The 17204-nt window shown below is 42.9% G+C and overlaps 1 protein-coding gene across 1 annotated transcript in view; it reads left to right on the top strand.

Moving 5' to 3' along the window:
- Positions 1–9438: 9438 nt before the first annotated feature.
- The window catches only part of DACT1 (dishevelled binding antagonist of beta catenin 1), a 17437-nt gene continuing 9671 nt past the window's right edge, over positions 9439–17204 (top strand). Inside the window, exons 1-2 of the mRNA XM_024731501.1 lie at positions 9439–9479; positions 14011–14113. Of these exons, the coding sequence (XP_024587269.1) occupies positions 9439–9479; positions 14011–14113 (144 nt within the window). The remainder of the gene's footprint in view (positions 9480–14010; positions 14114–17204) is intronic.

Genomic DNA, 17204 nt, shown 5'->3' with positions numbered 1-17204 from the left:
AGTCTGTGGTCAGTTGTCTTCACGGTCAGTCTCCTGGCTGAGACATACACGCAGAGCTTCTGGTTCCAACCCTCGCATTTTAGAGTTCAGAGAAGCGGAGGCCACAGGTATAGGAGGGACAGAGCTGGTCCCAGAACGTGCCTCATCCTTCTCATTGCAGTGACACTTCTACCAGGCCGTGCACCACCTTTACAGGCTGCAGGACACCAGAGGACCAGGGACCAATTGTTAGGAGAGAGGCCAGGGGACAGTTAAAAGTGGTATTACTTTGTGGCATTCACAGCTTCGAGGAGTGATGGCAGCCAGATGTATTCATTCGATCCATTCAGTGATTATTCATCCAGTACTTTCTCATCCAGTACTTTCTATGTGCTGGGGACTGGTTTAGGCACTTGGGAAACAGAAATGAACAAAATTGCAGAATTCCTCATCCTCATGGAGGCCGCATTGTAGCAAAAGTAAAAGGAAACGCACAGTCCTAACTATGTCCCAGTCCTGTCCTCAACAATGTACATATGTTAACTCGTTGAATCCTCACAATGACCCTTTGAGGTAGGTAGGATTGTTTTTTGTTTTGTTTTGTTTTTTGTTTTTCTTTGGTAGGATTGTTAATCACATGTTGCAGGTAAAGAAACTAAGGAACAGGGAATAAAAATTAAGAAACTTGCTCAAGGTCATGCAGTGAGTAAATAACCAGCCTGGGATCCAGCCCTAGCTATTTGGCTGTGAATTCCTGCTCTGAACCATTGCACTTGACTGCCTGATGCATGAGTGAGGTTAGAGCCGTGGTCTTCTTTCTTTTCTTTCTTTCTTTTTCTTTTTTTTTTCCTGTAAGCAGCAGAAGCCTCCCTCTTTTTAGAAATGAACTTCCATGTGGAGGACCAAAAAATAAAATAATAAAAGTGGCCCTGTTCTGGATGAAGAGAATGGAGAGGGTGGGGAATTCACATTGTTCTCGCTGGATGGCAGGAGCTGATCAGTAGATACCTGCTTCCAGAGAGCCTCTGCTCCTCCTTGGTTCCCACCCTGTTAGACCCGGCACCCTGCACCATGGCTTTAGAAAGAGCTGGAGTGGATGTACGGAAAATGGGACAACAGACACGTCTGGGTCAGCCCTGGGAGGTTAGAGGCGTTGTAGTAGTAGTGCCAGCAGAATAACTCAGGAATTTTCAGTCTATACCCCGACAGTGTGTGTTTGGGGGACTCTCTCCCATCCTTTGAGAATAACTGATGCTGTGGTGCTCTCCTGTGACTAATGGCAGAGGGTCTTATAAGGGGAAGAGTGGGAGGTTGAAGGTACATTGAAAACCCGGGGATGCTTTTCTTCTTCTCATCATTCCTTCTTTTGCCTCCTGCCTTGACTATCTCTGACCCTGCGTGATGGAGCCACAGACAGTGCCAGAAAGAGGCCTCACAGCTCTCGGGCTGATGGTGTGTATCCCTTTGAACATCCACTGAGGTCAAGTTTTACAGACTTCTAATGGCTACTGTGGCAGTATCGAGGCAATGGCCTTCTAGTGGCACCGTTATTTCACCATCTCTTAAAAGAGTAGAATAAATATTACCCCTACTCTTCCCAAGGAACCTGCCCAAAGTTGCCAGATTCAAAGATTCAAAGGGCAGTTCCTGGGGTATTTTGTTTCCGAAAGTCCTGGAATGGAGCAGTTTATAAAGTCATTTTGCTAAGCCTTTCTTTTGCAGCCACTCCCATTCCCAGCCCTCAGTAATCAGCTGGAGGTTTGGAGATCACTTGCCCTGGCCGGCCTGGAGGTAGCTTTTCCCCAGCTACTCCTCCAGGTTCCTTTTCACTGGCCTCTGCTTTGAATTGTTAATTTCCTCTCTGAAGGCACTGTCTGACTTTGTTAGCAGGTCTGACACTGTCTGGCTGCTTGCAAAGAGCAAGTTAGTGCCAATAAGGTGCCAGCACTCTTCTAGGCATGGCAGACATAAAGGGGAAAAAATCCTTTTTCTAACCTCAAGGTGCTCACAGTTTAGTGGGGAGACAGCCAGGTAAACACGAAATCACACCGTGGTGTGATATCGTATTGTAATTGTCAAAGGAAGGCTGTAGTGGGAACGGGACAGAAGGATGCCTCATGTGCTTGGGAGAAGCGGGGAAGGCTTTCCGAGTGAGGCAACCGAGAGCTGAGACTTGGAAGGAAAGGAAGAACTTCAGGGATATGTACATCAAGTTGGAAGAAAACCACTGCCAAGGGCTTTGTGGCATCACGCCACATGCCATATCTAAGGCACTGACTGGGCTGTGTTACCAAAAGAGAGAGGCACTGGGTTCCTATTCCTACTTCTCTATCATCAGGACAATCAAAAGTCTTAGTTGAGAAGTTGATCATTGCTTCCTTTGAATTCTCGCCAGAACCTCCTTGAGAACCGGTGCTTTTTAAAATTTCACTTTCCCCTTTCCCATCCCATCTCACCCCCAGGAACAAATATAATGACTTTGCCAATTAGCACTAAATAATGGGAGCTGAGTTGAACAATGAAAGAATAAAATGGGAAATAAAAGATGGAAATTAGCCAGCCAGATTGGGGAGAGCCTTCAATATCAGGCTAAGGAATGTGGGCTTTACTTGGTAGCAGAAGCAAGAATCTGATGAGACAAGTAGTAGTGGAGACAAGTTGGAGCTAGAGATAAGGTTTAGGCCATCTTCAGTATGCTGCGAAACATTAGCTGAAAGCAGCCAGATGGTAAAAACTTCTCAGTGAAGAGAGAACCCGAAAAGAAAAGGAACGAGAGCTGCACATGTAATCTTGAAGACACAACAGTTAGAGAGCAGACCCAGAAAAACCTGTCTTAAAGCATTGGCTTCCACGTATGCGGATATTAATAGCACCATCCAGTCTGTCTGCTACTAGGAGTCATTGAAATAATGCAAGAAAATTGCTTAACACATTGCCTGGTGCAGAACACTTAATAAATATTACTCTTCATTATTATTATAAAAGAGTGATTTTTTTTTTTTTTGCATTGAGATAAGGTCAACTGATGTACAAATACTAATTGTTAATATATGCATTGATGATTTGTTGCCCGGTAACTATGATTTTTGAAGTGACAAACTCATTTCAGTGTTTGCCTTTTAATTAAAATGGGTACTTCGGCATTTTAAAATTCATTTTTGAAGGAACCCCCTACTGAGCGGCAGCATCTCAGGCACAGCAGGGGTATACTACCATTTTTAAAAAGCCAGCTAACAATTAATGTCATAATTTTATATTTATCCTGCTAATTACAGCAAAGACAAATCCCAGTTTGTCCACGACTGTGCAAACAAACAAAGAAGGCTTAGCACCGTGAGGCAAGTTACTTGCAAATTTGCATATTAATTACTGTTTACCACCTCTGCTCCAGTGGCTGATTACTTCTAACAAAGAGCAGACGTATACAGTGGCTTGGATCGTCTGAGACAACCTGAAATGCAGCCCGCCACTCTCTGAGCAGGCTAGGAGAAGGCTGCTGTGCTTACTAGTGGTGACATGACCAGAAGGGAACAGTCCACACTCCTGGCTCAAGGAATCTTTATGTGAAGAGCCATTAAGGTTTCTGAGATGCATTTTATAAAGCATAACAGACAACAAAAGTGAGCCTACAGATTCTCACTCAAATAAGACCATCTTTGCTTTAATGTACTTCGGAGCAGTATTCTTCTTGATGTGTGCTATACAGTGTGAAAGATAATATCTATTTTTCTGTGTATGCTTTGAAAGGTTACTCGTCCATTATGATTAAACTCTGGATACAGCACCCTGGAGTAAAAGATTTCCTTAGACTCATGAATCTACTTTCTTTCCTCAGTTTTGGCACGAGTTGCCAGGAGGACAGGGTGCTCTGGGTGGAGACACCCAAAATCCAGTCCTGTTTTCTCCTGATGGTGTTGAATGGATTGGGACAGCCTTATGTCTGTCTAACCCGGGAAGGGACGTTTAGTGTGTATTGGAGAATTTTAACTTGGCTGTAATTGGAGACAAAAACCACATAAGTTGATTTAAAGACACTAAGCCTGAAAGAAATTCTTTGTGCTCACAATTCAGAATAAGCAAAAGCAGCTCCTCTTGAGACAAAGTCCTGTCCAACAAAACCCTTGATGGAGGCAAGAGAAAAATCAATGGAAAAATTTTAATGCTGACATAAGCATAATATATTATGCATGATAATCTTCAGACTTTGAAATCTACTTACATACAGGCCAACATTTGAAAAAGCAGGGGCTGCTTTACAAGGTGACTTCAGCTTCCTGTAGTTGTGTGAAAAATGTTCAAAGTGTAAGAACAGGACAACTCCTGTCTGTTTTTAGTCTCTGAAAGAAGAAAACAAATACTTGTATTGGTAATGGCTCAATAGCCACTCCTTAGGAAAATCACAGTAATATTCCAGTAGTAACAACAGTAATAATAGCTAACAGCTATCAAGTGCTACGCTGTTCCAGGTGCTTAATATGCATGCTCTCACTTAATCCTCAAAATGAAGACGGTTGAATTTTTCATCCCCCTGAAAATAGCTGAAGAGACTGACGCTCAGAGTGGTTAAGAAACTTGCCCCAAATCACAGAAGTACAAAGTGGAAGAGCTGGGATTTGAACCCAGGCAGACTGACTCTACTGGCCACCATGCTACGCTGCTTCTCATTTTATATATTAGGAAGCTGTAGTTTATTTTCCTAATGCCCCAGGTTTTGTTGTTAAGTTGGAATTCTATTCCAGTTTTCTGAGCTCCAAAACTCATTATCTTGACATTCCTCCATGCTACCTTCCCTAATTAAAGCAAAGCATTAGATTTGAAATATCCTAATATATTAGAGCAGAGGTCAGTGAACTAACTGACCAAATCTGCCCACTGCCTGATTTTGTAAATAAAGTTTTATTGGAATGCAGCCATGCCCACTTGTCTAAGTGTTATCTGTGGCTGCTTTTGTGTTACAGTTGAGTCATTGTGATAGTCAGTGTAAGGTCCACAGCCTAAAATATTTCCTGTCTGGCTGTTCACAGAAAAAGTTTGTTGACTCATGACTTACACGAAACATTTCTTTTCTTTTTCCTAACTAACCTGTGGCCCAAGTCTTCAGCAGCAGCAGCTTTGAGCAAGAGAATAGGTGAAGTGATGACTAGCCTGGCTAACTGTGCTTATTTTAAATCTGAGAGTGTCTGGGGCCAGTAGAAGGGGACAAGTGAGCACAAGGACAGAGGCTGTGGGTGGCTTGTTATTAGTCTTTGCTGTTTTCTCTCTACCTGTCCCAAAATCCCAAGAAAAACTATTCCCTCCTGTATCCCCAGCACCTTCAGCACTGCCAGAGATATAGTGGATACACAGTAGATAATTGTTGAATTAATAGTCAGAAATATCTTGCAATAGACCGTGAATGCTGTCTCCAGTCAGTCTCCAGGATGGAGTTCAAGCGCCTTAGCCTGACAGTTGCGATCCTGTCCCCTCCCCCTACATATCATAACTCATTTGCCTATGCAACACTTTCTAATTTTTCAAGACTTAACTCCTGACCATTTGACCACTCAGGAAGGTCAGGTTTGCTAGGTGGGCCAGATCACAGCTGGCTTTGGAAGAGGACTGATGTGTTCAAAACGATGCTTATGATATGCAAAAGAACCTGTAGGGGGGAGAGACTAGAGGCTAAGGGATCAATTAGGAATCTATTTGAGGTGATAATTGTGTAGACAAGGGCAATGAGAATAGACAGGAAGGGACAAATCGGAGAGACATTTGAAAGGAAGCATCTTCAGGAATTTGATGACTTAGTGATCTGAGGGATGAAGAGGGAAGTGTAACAGAATAAGAATTTTGGTGTTAGGACTAGTAGATTTTGTTGTCATTGACAAAAATAGATACTCTCGGAAGAGAAGCAGGGTAAAGGGAGCGAGACAAAGTATATCTGGAATTAAGATTGGGATTATCCTTCTGATGATACCTGTGTGGAATAGGATATGTGGCATTAGTGCCACTTTCGAGGTGAGGCCTAGAGATTTTGACCCAGTAAGAATTGACAAACACAATATTGTAAATCAACTATACTCCAATAAAAACTTCAAAAAAAAAAAAAGAATGGACAGGGCTTCCCTGGTGGCGCAGTGGTTGAGAGTCCGCCTGCCGATGCAGGGGACACGGGTTCGTGCCCCGGTCCGGGAAGATTCCACATGCTGCGGAGCGGCTGGGCCCGTGAGCCATGGCCGCTGAGCCTGCGCGTCCGGAGCCTGTGCTCCGCAGCGGGAGAGGCCACAACAGTGAAACAGTGAGAGGCCTGTGTACCGCAAAAAAAAAAAAAAAAAAAAAGAATGGACAAACTGACTCATTGATTCATTCACTCAACAAATATTTGAGCAGGCATTGTGTGCCAGGCACAGTTCTAGGCCCTTGGGATATATCAGTGAACAAAACAAAGATCCCTGCTTTTATGGAACATGCATTCTAGCAAGAGACAGGCAGTAAATAATGAACATAATAAATAAGTATATAGTATAATAGCGTGTTAAGTGCTATGGAAAAAAGACAAGGTAAGGCAGGGCAAGGTGGCTGGAGGCTCTGGGGGCAGGTGAAGGCCTTTGCAATTTCCCAGATAACATCTAGAGCTCTTTTTCTCTGATCAGTGGTTTGTTATTCATTTTCTGACCAAACTGTCAGAAGAAAAAATGGTAGGGCACTGGCTACTGTGTGATATTTTAATAAAGATTCTTTGTATTCCACATCTGGTGGCAATTAAAAAAAGGTAAACTTCTCATGGTTCCCATTTCCTGAATGAGTAGCACTGCAATGAAATTTCGATGAGTTGAGGCTGATAATTTTCAGCAATTTAAATGTCGTTGCCTTTCCTAGAAGGAAGAGCTTTGTTTGTAAACAGCTGGGTCAAAAGGAAAGGTAGCCTCATTATTCACATTCTTCTGATAGGCTCCCAGTCAGAACATATGGGGCAGAAGGGATATACAGGGGCCTGAAACATAATCACCTAGCTTTGGGGTTTTGTTCTTTGTGATGATGGGGGAAAGGTAAAGAGCTAATTTCATTCTTTCTTAGAAGACAAGTTGGACGGGACGACAAACTTTTTGTAAAGACCGAGAATTCAAGCAATTACCTAGTGATGCATAGCAACATATCTGCATGCTTGCCTTCTTGGATTATTAAGGGTCAAAGTCCCCGCTTGGGTCACACGCTAAACAGCTCTCAGTTTTCTGTGTTTCTTCAACAGGATATGATATGCCAAAGATCCACTTTAATTTCTACTGCCTTCCATTGCCAAGATGCTTATTTGGGGTCCTCAGAGGAGAGGGGATATTTAAAAAGGAAGGAGGGAGGAAAGAGAGGGTGATGTGGTTTGGACAGTGTCAGGAGACACAGTTGGTCCAGATTAAGAGAGTGGTATGCGTTGTAATTCTAAAATGGCCTCAGCTCTATTGAAAATAGAGAAACTTAATTCTTTGATGTGGAAATGAGCTAAAAGGGGAAGGAAAAGGTATACTTGTAAGCTCTGGGCTTTTTTTTTTTCTGTGTTGCTTTTCCTAAGCCAGTGAAATCCTCCAGGTGCAAAGGGCAGCCTGATGCTTGAAGGGACACCGGTCATGCAGCAGCCCCAGATTTCCCTCCCTTTGTAGTTGACTGAAGCAGCTGCAGCCACAGCAGTTGGCAAGGTAAGATCCTGGCTTCCTGGAAAAATCCTGAGAAGAACCCAGCGTCAGTCAGAGTATATTTGGGTCTTTTCCAGGTGCAGGTTAACTAGGAAGAAGGGCTTGAGGTTGGAACAGTTTTTAACGTAAAACTTTCTGTGCTCAGAGAAGTGGGCTCACATGCCACCATCTTTGGAAACGAACCATTTAAAAAAAAATTTTATTGAAATATATTTGATTTACAATGTTGTGTTAGTTTCAGGTGTATGTCAAAGTGATTCAGTTATATATACTTTTTTTACATTCTCTTACATTAACGGTTATTACAAGATATTGAGTAGAGTTCCCTGTTCTCTATAGTAGGTCTTTGTGGTTATCTATTTTATATATAGTAGTGTGTATATTTTAATCCCAAACTCCTAATTTATTACCCACCCCCCGCCCCGCTCCCCTTTGGTAACCGTAAGTTTGTTTTCTTTGTCTGGGAGTCTATTTCTGTTTTGTAAATAAGTTCATTTGTATCATTTTTTTAGATTCCACATATAAGCGATAGCATAGGAAAGGAAACATTTTCAGTTAGAAGAGCCCTCACCAAAGTATGTCTTCAGTGGAAATGCATTTGTTTAATATTACGTTAGTGATTTCTACCCCTTGTACCTACCCAATTCAACAGGCATTTTATTAAACTCCTAGTACGTTCTTAGGACTCTGTGAGGTGCTACAAACTGTCATGAAGGAGTAAACCTGAATTAATGACAAAAGAAAATGAAACCATTTTTTAAGAATCTTCATAGGAATTCCATTATGGGAAGCAATAAGAAAGCATGGATCCCACATTAGTGATACCCCCTGCCATTCCTTATCCTTATACGCAGCACACACACAAACACACACAGACGTGCTCAGGTAGAAATGCTCTTTGGGTAAAAATACCCACGGCTTTTTACGCAGTGCCAGTTGGCCTGGCTGGGCTACCCCATGGTGTTGTCTCATTGATGAAATGCTGATTAAGTTGCTTTGTGCTCCATAATGGACCAGTGGGTCATTCTCTGTTTCTTGTCAACTTCAAACAGGCTGGGCAGTCTGAGTTTGTTTTAACTCTACTGACCCCAAATGCCTTTTGTCTTTATCAGACTTTATTCTTATCTTTTCAGAAATGGAATGGTTCCTCTTTTTCCTGTTTCCTCAATATTTTCCTAAAAGACGCAAACTTACAGAAGTTGTTTCTGAAAGTGGAGCTGACTGGAAAAGTACCCAGTTTTGTTTCTAGATATCTATTTGTAGAATTTTCCAAAGCCAGTCCGTCAGAGACAGGGGATTCCATCTCAATCTACCTTGAAAGGCGATTGAATTAAACAAGCATTTGGTGAGTATCTGCTTTGTATCTGGCTTTGTTCTGAGGGAGTTAGAGAGGAAGTAGGATTTGTCCCTGCCCTTGAGGAAGGAAGTAGGATTTGTCCCTGCCCTTGAGGAGTTTAAAGTCAAATTGAATAAGAGGCAACACTAATTAAGCCAAGAATTTACTTATGAGTTTTTGAATTCACATTCTTGGCTTCAGTGTTTCTATGTATAATGGCCAAAAGGTTCCAGTACTTTTAATCTATGTATCATAGTAGATTTAGTTGTTCATAAAAAAGGCCTCTCTAACCCAAATGAAGGAAACTCAGTCTAGAGGTTGGGGATGCTTTAACTAATTTTCAAGCTAATTTGGCTTAATTAGTTCTTTTCCTAATAGTACTTTGTTCCAGACTCTATGACTTTGAACATTAAGCACTCACCCAGCCACTTTGCCTGGAGAGGTAAAGCTGCATCAGGCATGAATCCAGTTCTCAAGGAGCTCACTGCCAAGCTCAGCAGGTGAGAGAGCACGAGGGAAAAAGGCATTGGTGCACAAGAACAAGAGCCACGGGACCAGTAACTGGGGTCTTGTCCTGAGAGGCTGTGAGAATCACTCCACTGCATTTTCTTCAGGGTAACTTCATCTCCCCACATCATGATTTACTGTAAGGATTGTGGGAAATGCTTTGCCCCCTTTGGATGAAAGGTGTATTATATAAGGTCTGTAAAAGGTTTTGGATACGTTTAGGAAAAAATAAGTGATAACAATGATAGTAATATCTAGCATTTATTGAATGCTTATTATACACCTGGCATTAAACTAAAGATGGGAATACGGCTTTAATCTGTAACTCTACTTTATATCCGTTGAGCCCCAAATTATCAAAATATTTGTTTCTAAATGTGCCCTGTTCATAATCTGTTTTTAACTGTTAACCTGGTTGATGGTTTCATGGGAATTCATCATACCATTCTCTCTACTTTTGTGTTTTGAAATTTTCCATAATCAGAGGCCACGCAAAAAAAACGAAGGGGCCAAATAAACTTCATTAACCTAAATAATACCTCAGATAAACGATGAAGGTGAAGAAAGAAGGAAGAACACCATTCTTCAGCATTTATAATGTACCAGATCCTTCATATACTGTCTGTGACTTAACTGTGATCCCATTTTACAAATAAGGCAACTGAGGCTCAGAGAGATTAAAAGACTTTTTTAAGGAGTTGAACGCTGACCAAAGCTTATGTATGCTCTTTCCAATACACCATATTGCTCTATGGGTCCATATAGTTTCTTTTTTTTTTTTTGCTGTACGCGGGCCTCTCACTGTTGTGGCCTCTCCCGTTGCGGAGCACAGGCTCCGGACGCGCAGGCTCAGCGGCCATGGCTCATGGGCCCAGCCGCTCCGCTGCACGTGGGATCCTCCCGGACCGGGGCACGAACCCGCGTCCCCTGCATCGGCAGGCGGACTCCCAACCACTGCACCACCGGGGAAGCCCCATATAGTTTCTAAGGGCAGGATCCCTGTGTTTCTTCTTGGCAGCCTCAAGTGCCAGTGAGTGAAATCACAGTTCAAAACCAGATAAAATGTTTTGAAAACAACATGACATGTATGCTTTAGGAAAAATTTCGAAGCAATATATGAAAACTGGCAAAGCAATGGTTAATGATAATTTGTATCTGAGAGGAACGTCCTTAAATGTCCATTCTGTGTGTGGGAGGGCGCAAGCACGTATAACATTGGGGACTTTGGGGTAACCAACATTTATTTCCAGACGTTTCACAACCTCCCTTTAAGGTTAGGTATAAGGCCCATCTCACAGATGAGTAAAACGAGGCTGAGAGAGGTCCAAGTTGGCAACACCAGTGTATGGTGGTGCAGCCATGGAGTGGGGCGCAGCTGGAGTTCAAATCCAGCCTGGCCTGACCCTCAGTGTACATCCTCTCACCACAACAGTGAGTGCTATGTTAGAATTGGATTCTTTCTTCTGTGGAAACAGCATGTATTAAAGGTTAGGGAGGGTCAACCAAATTCCTCCATGGGGCCTGGGAGGGGGAAGAGTTGGGTGTGACAAGATGGCAGCGTTTCTTTATCACGAGGCAAAACTCCCCCCACTCTGTTTGGATTTAGTCTGCACGGACCAAACTGAACAGAAGCGAATTGTCCCATCTGTTGTCAAAACCATCCTCCCTGACTTCAAAGAGTCCCGGCCCCGGAGGGAGAGACCCCCGGGGCGCAGAGGGAGATGGAAGCGGAGCCCCTCGGCCGCCTGTCAGCCGCTTCAGTCTCTGGGGGCTGGAGCCGCTGCCTGTCATCCCAGCTGACTTCTCTTTGAATCTGCGGCTCTTCACCACCCCCTGCCTTCCCCTCCGCTCAAACAGACCCAAGGCCCGATTTCTGTTTGAAGTGGACGTGCTACTCTTCACACTGCGGGCGCTGCCGCGGAGGTGCAGCGGCATTAGAGGAAGCGGCTCCCTGTGGGGCGAGGCCACCTAAGCCTCAGGCGGCAGCCTGCGCTTTCAGGCGCTCTCGGGGCGATAATGGCATTCTAGACTTTTCCACAGGGGTCCTGAGGCCCCCGAGGGATCTTAATTAAAGTGGCTTTGTGGGTCTTGGAGGCAAACACCGGCCCAGAACTCAGGGTGGGAGCTCGTTATAAGTTCTGGTTCCGTTTTTCCCTGGCCTCAGAGAGTCTAGGTTCATAGGAGCAAAGGAAATGAAAGAACTGGACCTACTGTCTAAATCCTAAAGCAGAAACCTCTGCTTTCACCTGAATAACCAGAGCTCTCCAGCAAAGCATCACCTGGTCATTTCCCTTTGCTGGTGTAGAAATGATGATCGGGAAACCACACTGGAAATCGCTCAAAGTACCATGCACTGGAGCGAAGCTTTCTCCTTTCTGAGATTATTCTGAGGAAAAGGTAATAAACAGATCTGTAAGGAAATTAGTTATCTTAAAGTTTACTTACATATATTAGTTACTACCTTTTAATGAATGATATTTAGATGAAAATTTTGTTATTTTGCTATAGATCAAGTATCTCCCTATAGACATTTCAAATGTAGCTCTAAGGAGAGTAAATATTTTTTAAAAAGATGAAAAGTTAAATATAAGATTCCCTTCTCTGTAAAAAACTTTTATGAAGGTCAATAATTTTGAGGGGTGTGTGTGATTTCACTTGAGTATTACTTTTTGGATAGAATCATAGACTATATCTGCTTTGAAAATATTATTTTAAAGAAGAAAAATGAAGTGTGGGTGCCGTTTTTTAATACAATATCAATAATTTACTTGTTAAGATGACACAATTAGACAGGATTAAAAGAAATATTAGTCTCCAAGGATAATTTATATTGATGCCTTTCTCTCTGTTCTTAAAATATGAAATTATTTACACATCCCACTATATTATTTTGCAAATTGTGGTAGTTTCACAATTTGGAAATATATATATATATATACATATATATATATATATATCACAGATGTGTGTAATTAATTAGTGTCAGTTTACCTCCTAGACCTTAAGCTCCATGAAGGCAGGGACTATGTCTGATTTGTTTACCATTTTGTCCCCAGTGCCAGACATGTATTAGGTGCTCAAATATCTGTTGAATACATGAATAATCACTCAAAGAGGTGCAACGTAATGATGATGGTATATATTTGATTTTATCTTATAAGAATGCCTGCTTTAAATTTTTTTCTCTTAATTAAGAGACTCAGGTTATACACTTGGACTTTGTGATTTTAAGAACTCACTAACGCTTATCTATAAAAAAATATGACTGAAAATGTTCTTTGGATTGTCAAATCAGATGTGCAATGGTTTGCCAGTTCATGGGATTGAAACTTTCAAATAATTGGTGACTGGTCCCAATAAATCAGAGTAAGGGCAAAATCCACTGAATATAATTGGTTAAAGAGGCCACTTGTAATTGAAACACTTTTAAATTTTGCCTAGGGATGAAGTAGTCTTATTTCATGGTGGTGTTACCAGAGCAAGTAGTTCTAGGGTATTTGCACGGTTGCTATGCTGCGCTTTCCATCTGTAAAGATAACCAGCTGAAACGGCAGAGCTAAGGAACTGAAGTCCAAAGCTGGTGGAGACATCAGTGATTGAGAGTGTGGGCAGCGCCAGGCACTGCCAGACAGATGTGCTGGGAATCCACCCCCAAACTTCATGGAATCACCTTGCGTTCGCTCCTTCAACAGAAATCCGGTGCCGGGGAACTTCTTTCACAGTGCTAAAAAAGAGCTAAAAGATAACCTTTTCTTCCAGGAATAAGGATGCCTCTGGTTGTGCACGAGTCAGTGAGGGTGGAAGAAGCTGTTTCATAGCCTTGCAGACAAGACCAGCATTGTCAAAAGTTTGCTGTTTCCGCTGCCATTCCCTGATTCCCCTCTGCCCTCAAAAGATTTGTAAAGTGGTCAGGGCCATGATGTTGCCCAGTTTCGCTACCAACCTTCTTTTCTCTTGATCTTTTGTTTCAATGTCTGCTTTCTTTCCCCTACGTGCTCACTGAAGCCTGATTGTGGGGTCAGGCTATAATTAGTTTATATATGAAGTTTAATTCACTGTGGCTCTTCTGGCATTAGACTCAGATGGGCTTTGATGTCTGGCTGGAGCTTTGATCCCAGTCCCTCGAATGGTGGTCATCACCCCAACTCAAAGGATTGCCCTTTATTTTTTTCCCTCCTATTCGGAGACAGCTTTTCCCAATTACATCATTTGTGTTTGGCCATAAAAGCTGCAAGGCATCATTTTGTTGCTTTGCTCTATAGCAAAACGTGCAATTGATGCTCCTTACTTTGCTTGGCTGCAAAAGAATGTTCACTGCTGGATAAGGGCATTTGTACAGTGGTGCTCAGACTTTGTGAGGGTGCTGTTGGGAGTTGTTCTGCCCAAGGGCAAAGCGTCAGACTGTGTGATCTGAGGGACCCTTTCTGACTCTGCCCAGGAAATATCTTTAAGGATAAGCTACACGACTGTGATATATTCAGTCGAGACTCTTTTTCATGCTGGCAACTTTATCTTACTCTCCAGATCTTCTGGGCAGCAGATCCACCCCGTCTTTAATGTCACACTTTCTGAGCGTCGATTAGCAGCTTGTCTGAGAAGACAGAGGCCTCCAGGGAAAGCAAAAGAAGTAAGGAGAGCTGAGTGATACTACAAAGAAGATGAAGTGGTGTTAGAGGAGGAAGAAGCACCAGCACTTGCTTTAAAAAGAAAGGGAAAGAAAAATCAAATCGGGGGATGGGGGTGGGGGGACACTTCTCTGGTGGCGCAGTGGTTAAGAATCTGCCTGCCAATGCAGGGGACACGGGTTCAATCCCTGGTCCAGGAAGATCCCACATGCCGCGGAGCAACTAAGCCCCTGGGCCACAACTACTGAGCCTGAGCTCTAGAGCCCGCAAGCCACAACTACTGAACCTGCGTGCCACAACTACTGAAGCCCGCGCGCCTAGAGCCCATGCTCCGCAACAAGAGAAGCCACCGCAATGAGAAGCCCGCGTGCTGCAACGAAGAGTAGCCCCCATTCGCCACAACTAGAGAAAGCCTGCGTGCAGCAATGAAGACCCAATGCAGCCAAAAATAAATAAAACTTAAAAAAAAAAATAGGGGGAAGTGAGATCCTGTCTCTGACAGGAGGGAGCAGTGAACAGTGGGTGATTACCTTCAACTGCGTCCCAAATACCTGCAACCAAAACAAAGAATCAAAGTGGAAAGAAAGCCAGAGGACTAAATTGGAGAGGAGAAAAATTGGCTATTGGGTTAAGAAGAGAAGAGGGGCAACCCAACCAGGCACACTTAATCTGACGACATTGTGAGTTTTGCTGGCAAAACAATTACAGCATTGAGCTCCTTGCTTCTAACTTCACTTGACAGCCTGAGTTTGTTTTAATTGGCACGTGAATGAGCAGCATTATTTATTAATGTGTAATGGACACTTTAGAAAGCATGACCTTTTTTCCTATTTGCGACCATTTTATTGGCAGAACCATTTGAATACATTACTTTTAATATTGAAACTTGCTGGGAACACTTTTTCATGGAGATGTACAAGCTGTTAGGGCAAATGGTTGGCTTTGGACTAATGAGCCAGCTCAAAGTGGTGTTTGGTGGGTAGGGGGCTTGGGAGGTGGGGAGGTTTGGAGACACAGCGACTTGTCTGCTTTAACAAGATTTATTAGTAGTGTGTAAAAACATGTTTCAGCTTTTTTTCCCCCCTCAACTATATTAATATAGTTGTCGATGTGTGACATAACACAGGCCACAATAATAGATTCCACCCAGCCAGAAGGAATCTAATTCAGAACTAGAAAGCAAGAAGCTTGCCTAGAAATGAGTAGAATGAGACAATGACAGAGGACATGGGTGAGTGGCATTTGGTAGACAGGATTAGTCATTATTCTTTAGTGCCTTACTAAAATTAGGGAGGAAAATTTCCTTCCTGTATTATCAAGTATGGTGTCTGGCACACAGTAGGCATAAAGCATAGGTGAACTGAATGGAATTAATTTTGTTTGTTGATGAGCACCTAAGCATAATTCCATTTTTAGATCTAATATACAATCTGGTTGATTATGAATCATAGTTGTAGTTATAGTTCCAGTTAGTCTGTGAGGGGCAGCAATGGGGAAGAGGATGGAGGGTGGCAAGAGAACTCTTGTTTTTGTTTTTTGGTACATGTCAACTTGACTCTGTTTGTTGCAGAGATTAAATGGGTACTATTAAGTTAGTTGGAAAGTATGTTAATGAAAAAACAATTTACAACCAACCTGCAGTTTCTTGAATGCTTGCAAAGGCATTGTCCTGAGTACAGTAATACTAAGAGGATATTAAAACAACCACTGCCTTCAGGGAACTTTAATAATGTAATTGGAGAGAAGGGATACACATAAACACCTACGTACATAGATGTAAGTGTACATACCCATATAAGTAACCATACAAATAGCATTTGGTAAGAATCAAATATTCATGCAGTTAACAGGAGTTCAGAGGAGAGAACTGAACTGATCTTGGAGGGAAGAAGGTTGGACTATGCAGAGGGGAGAAATGGAGAATTCTTAGCAGGGCTAAGCAGCTGGGTAAAGGTGTAAGAGTCTGAAATAATGATATAGGATGCATTCCTTCACACAACAATTTGCCTGAACTTCAGCAAATTGCGACTTGCTGGATTCGATTTCTGAGACTCTTGGATGTACTGCTGTTTAAAAGAGATATGGTACTTTTCCCTAGACAAGCCAGCTAGTGGCATTTCCAGATCCCTATCCCACTGAAATTCCCAGTGACCAGTGTCCCAAGCAGAGATGGCCATACCACAAATGCTACCGCAGGGGAAAAGTTTATTAGTCCCTCTGGAGGAAAAAAAAAGATACAACTCATATAACCTTTACTATCTATGTGCCTGCCACGTTGTAAACACCCCTACTCCCATATATATTATATACTGTATATTATTATAATTCTTACAACAGGCTCCTTCTGTTAGTAGCTCCATTTTACCTTTGAGGAAACGGAGGCACAGAGAGGTGAAGTTACTTGCCTGCACAGCTAGTCTTGGCTGGAAAGGGGATTCAGATTCAGGCAGTCTGGTTTCAGAGTCAGAGTTCTTGTGATCGCAGACTAAATAACAACAATAAAAACTCAAACAAAAATCAAAGCGCGCAGGCGCGCGGACTCACTAAACCCGGCGCTTGCAAAAGAACTGATGCAATCGCTTGCTGTAGAGCGACATCCTCCTGCCTAATTTTATTGATAAATGCCTTCCGTGAAAAGATTAAAACAGCAGCAACAAAACTAAGAGTGAAACAGTTTTAGGACAACGTTGCACTGTGCCTTGTAGTGCCTGCCTTTACAACTTGGAGTCCAAAAAGCCAAACCCAAGAAATGGTCTTTGAATACATTCGCTGTACCTTGCTGGGTAAGGTGAAAGAAACCTAAATCAGCCTGAGTGGGTACGAACAGTGGACGGGTGGGGAAAGGGTTAACGTTGTGTGCTTCAACTCGGTCGAGTTTCAGAAAGTTCTCTGGGGAGCCCAACTGCCGCGTCCCTTCGCGGACCCTGCCTGCGAGGCCGACTGTAACAGGATGCTGGGGCTCGAGGTGCTCGCCCCTTGCTTTGTGCGAGGGAAAAGAACCAATAAGGAGCGAGGCAAAAACTGGGTGCTGTAAACCCGAAAAGGGGGCGAGGAGGCCCGCGGGAAGAGCGGGGGAGGAGAGAGGGAGGAGCG

Source organism: Neophocaena asiaeorientalis, unplaced genomic scaffold, assembly GCF_003031525.2.
Source record: "Neophocaena asiaeorientalis asiaeorientalis breed wild unplaced genomic scaffold, Neophocaena_asiaeorientalis_V1.1 scaffold603, whole genome shotgun sequence".
Lineage (NCBI taxonomy): Eukaryota > Metazoa > Chordata > Mammalia > Artiodactyla > Phocoenidae > Neophocaena > Neophocaena asiaeorientalis.
Note: the sequence above shows the minus strand (reverse complement) of the source record. Positions and strands in the feature narration are given on the sequence as shown.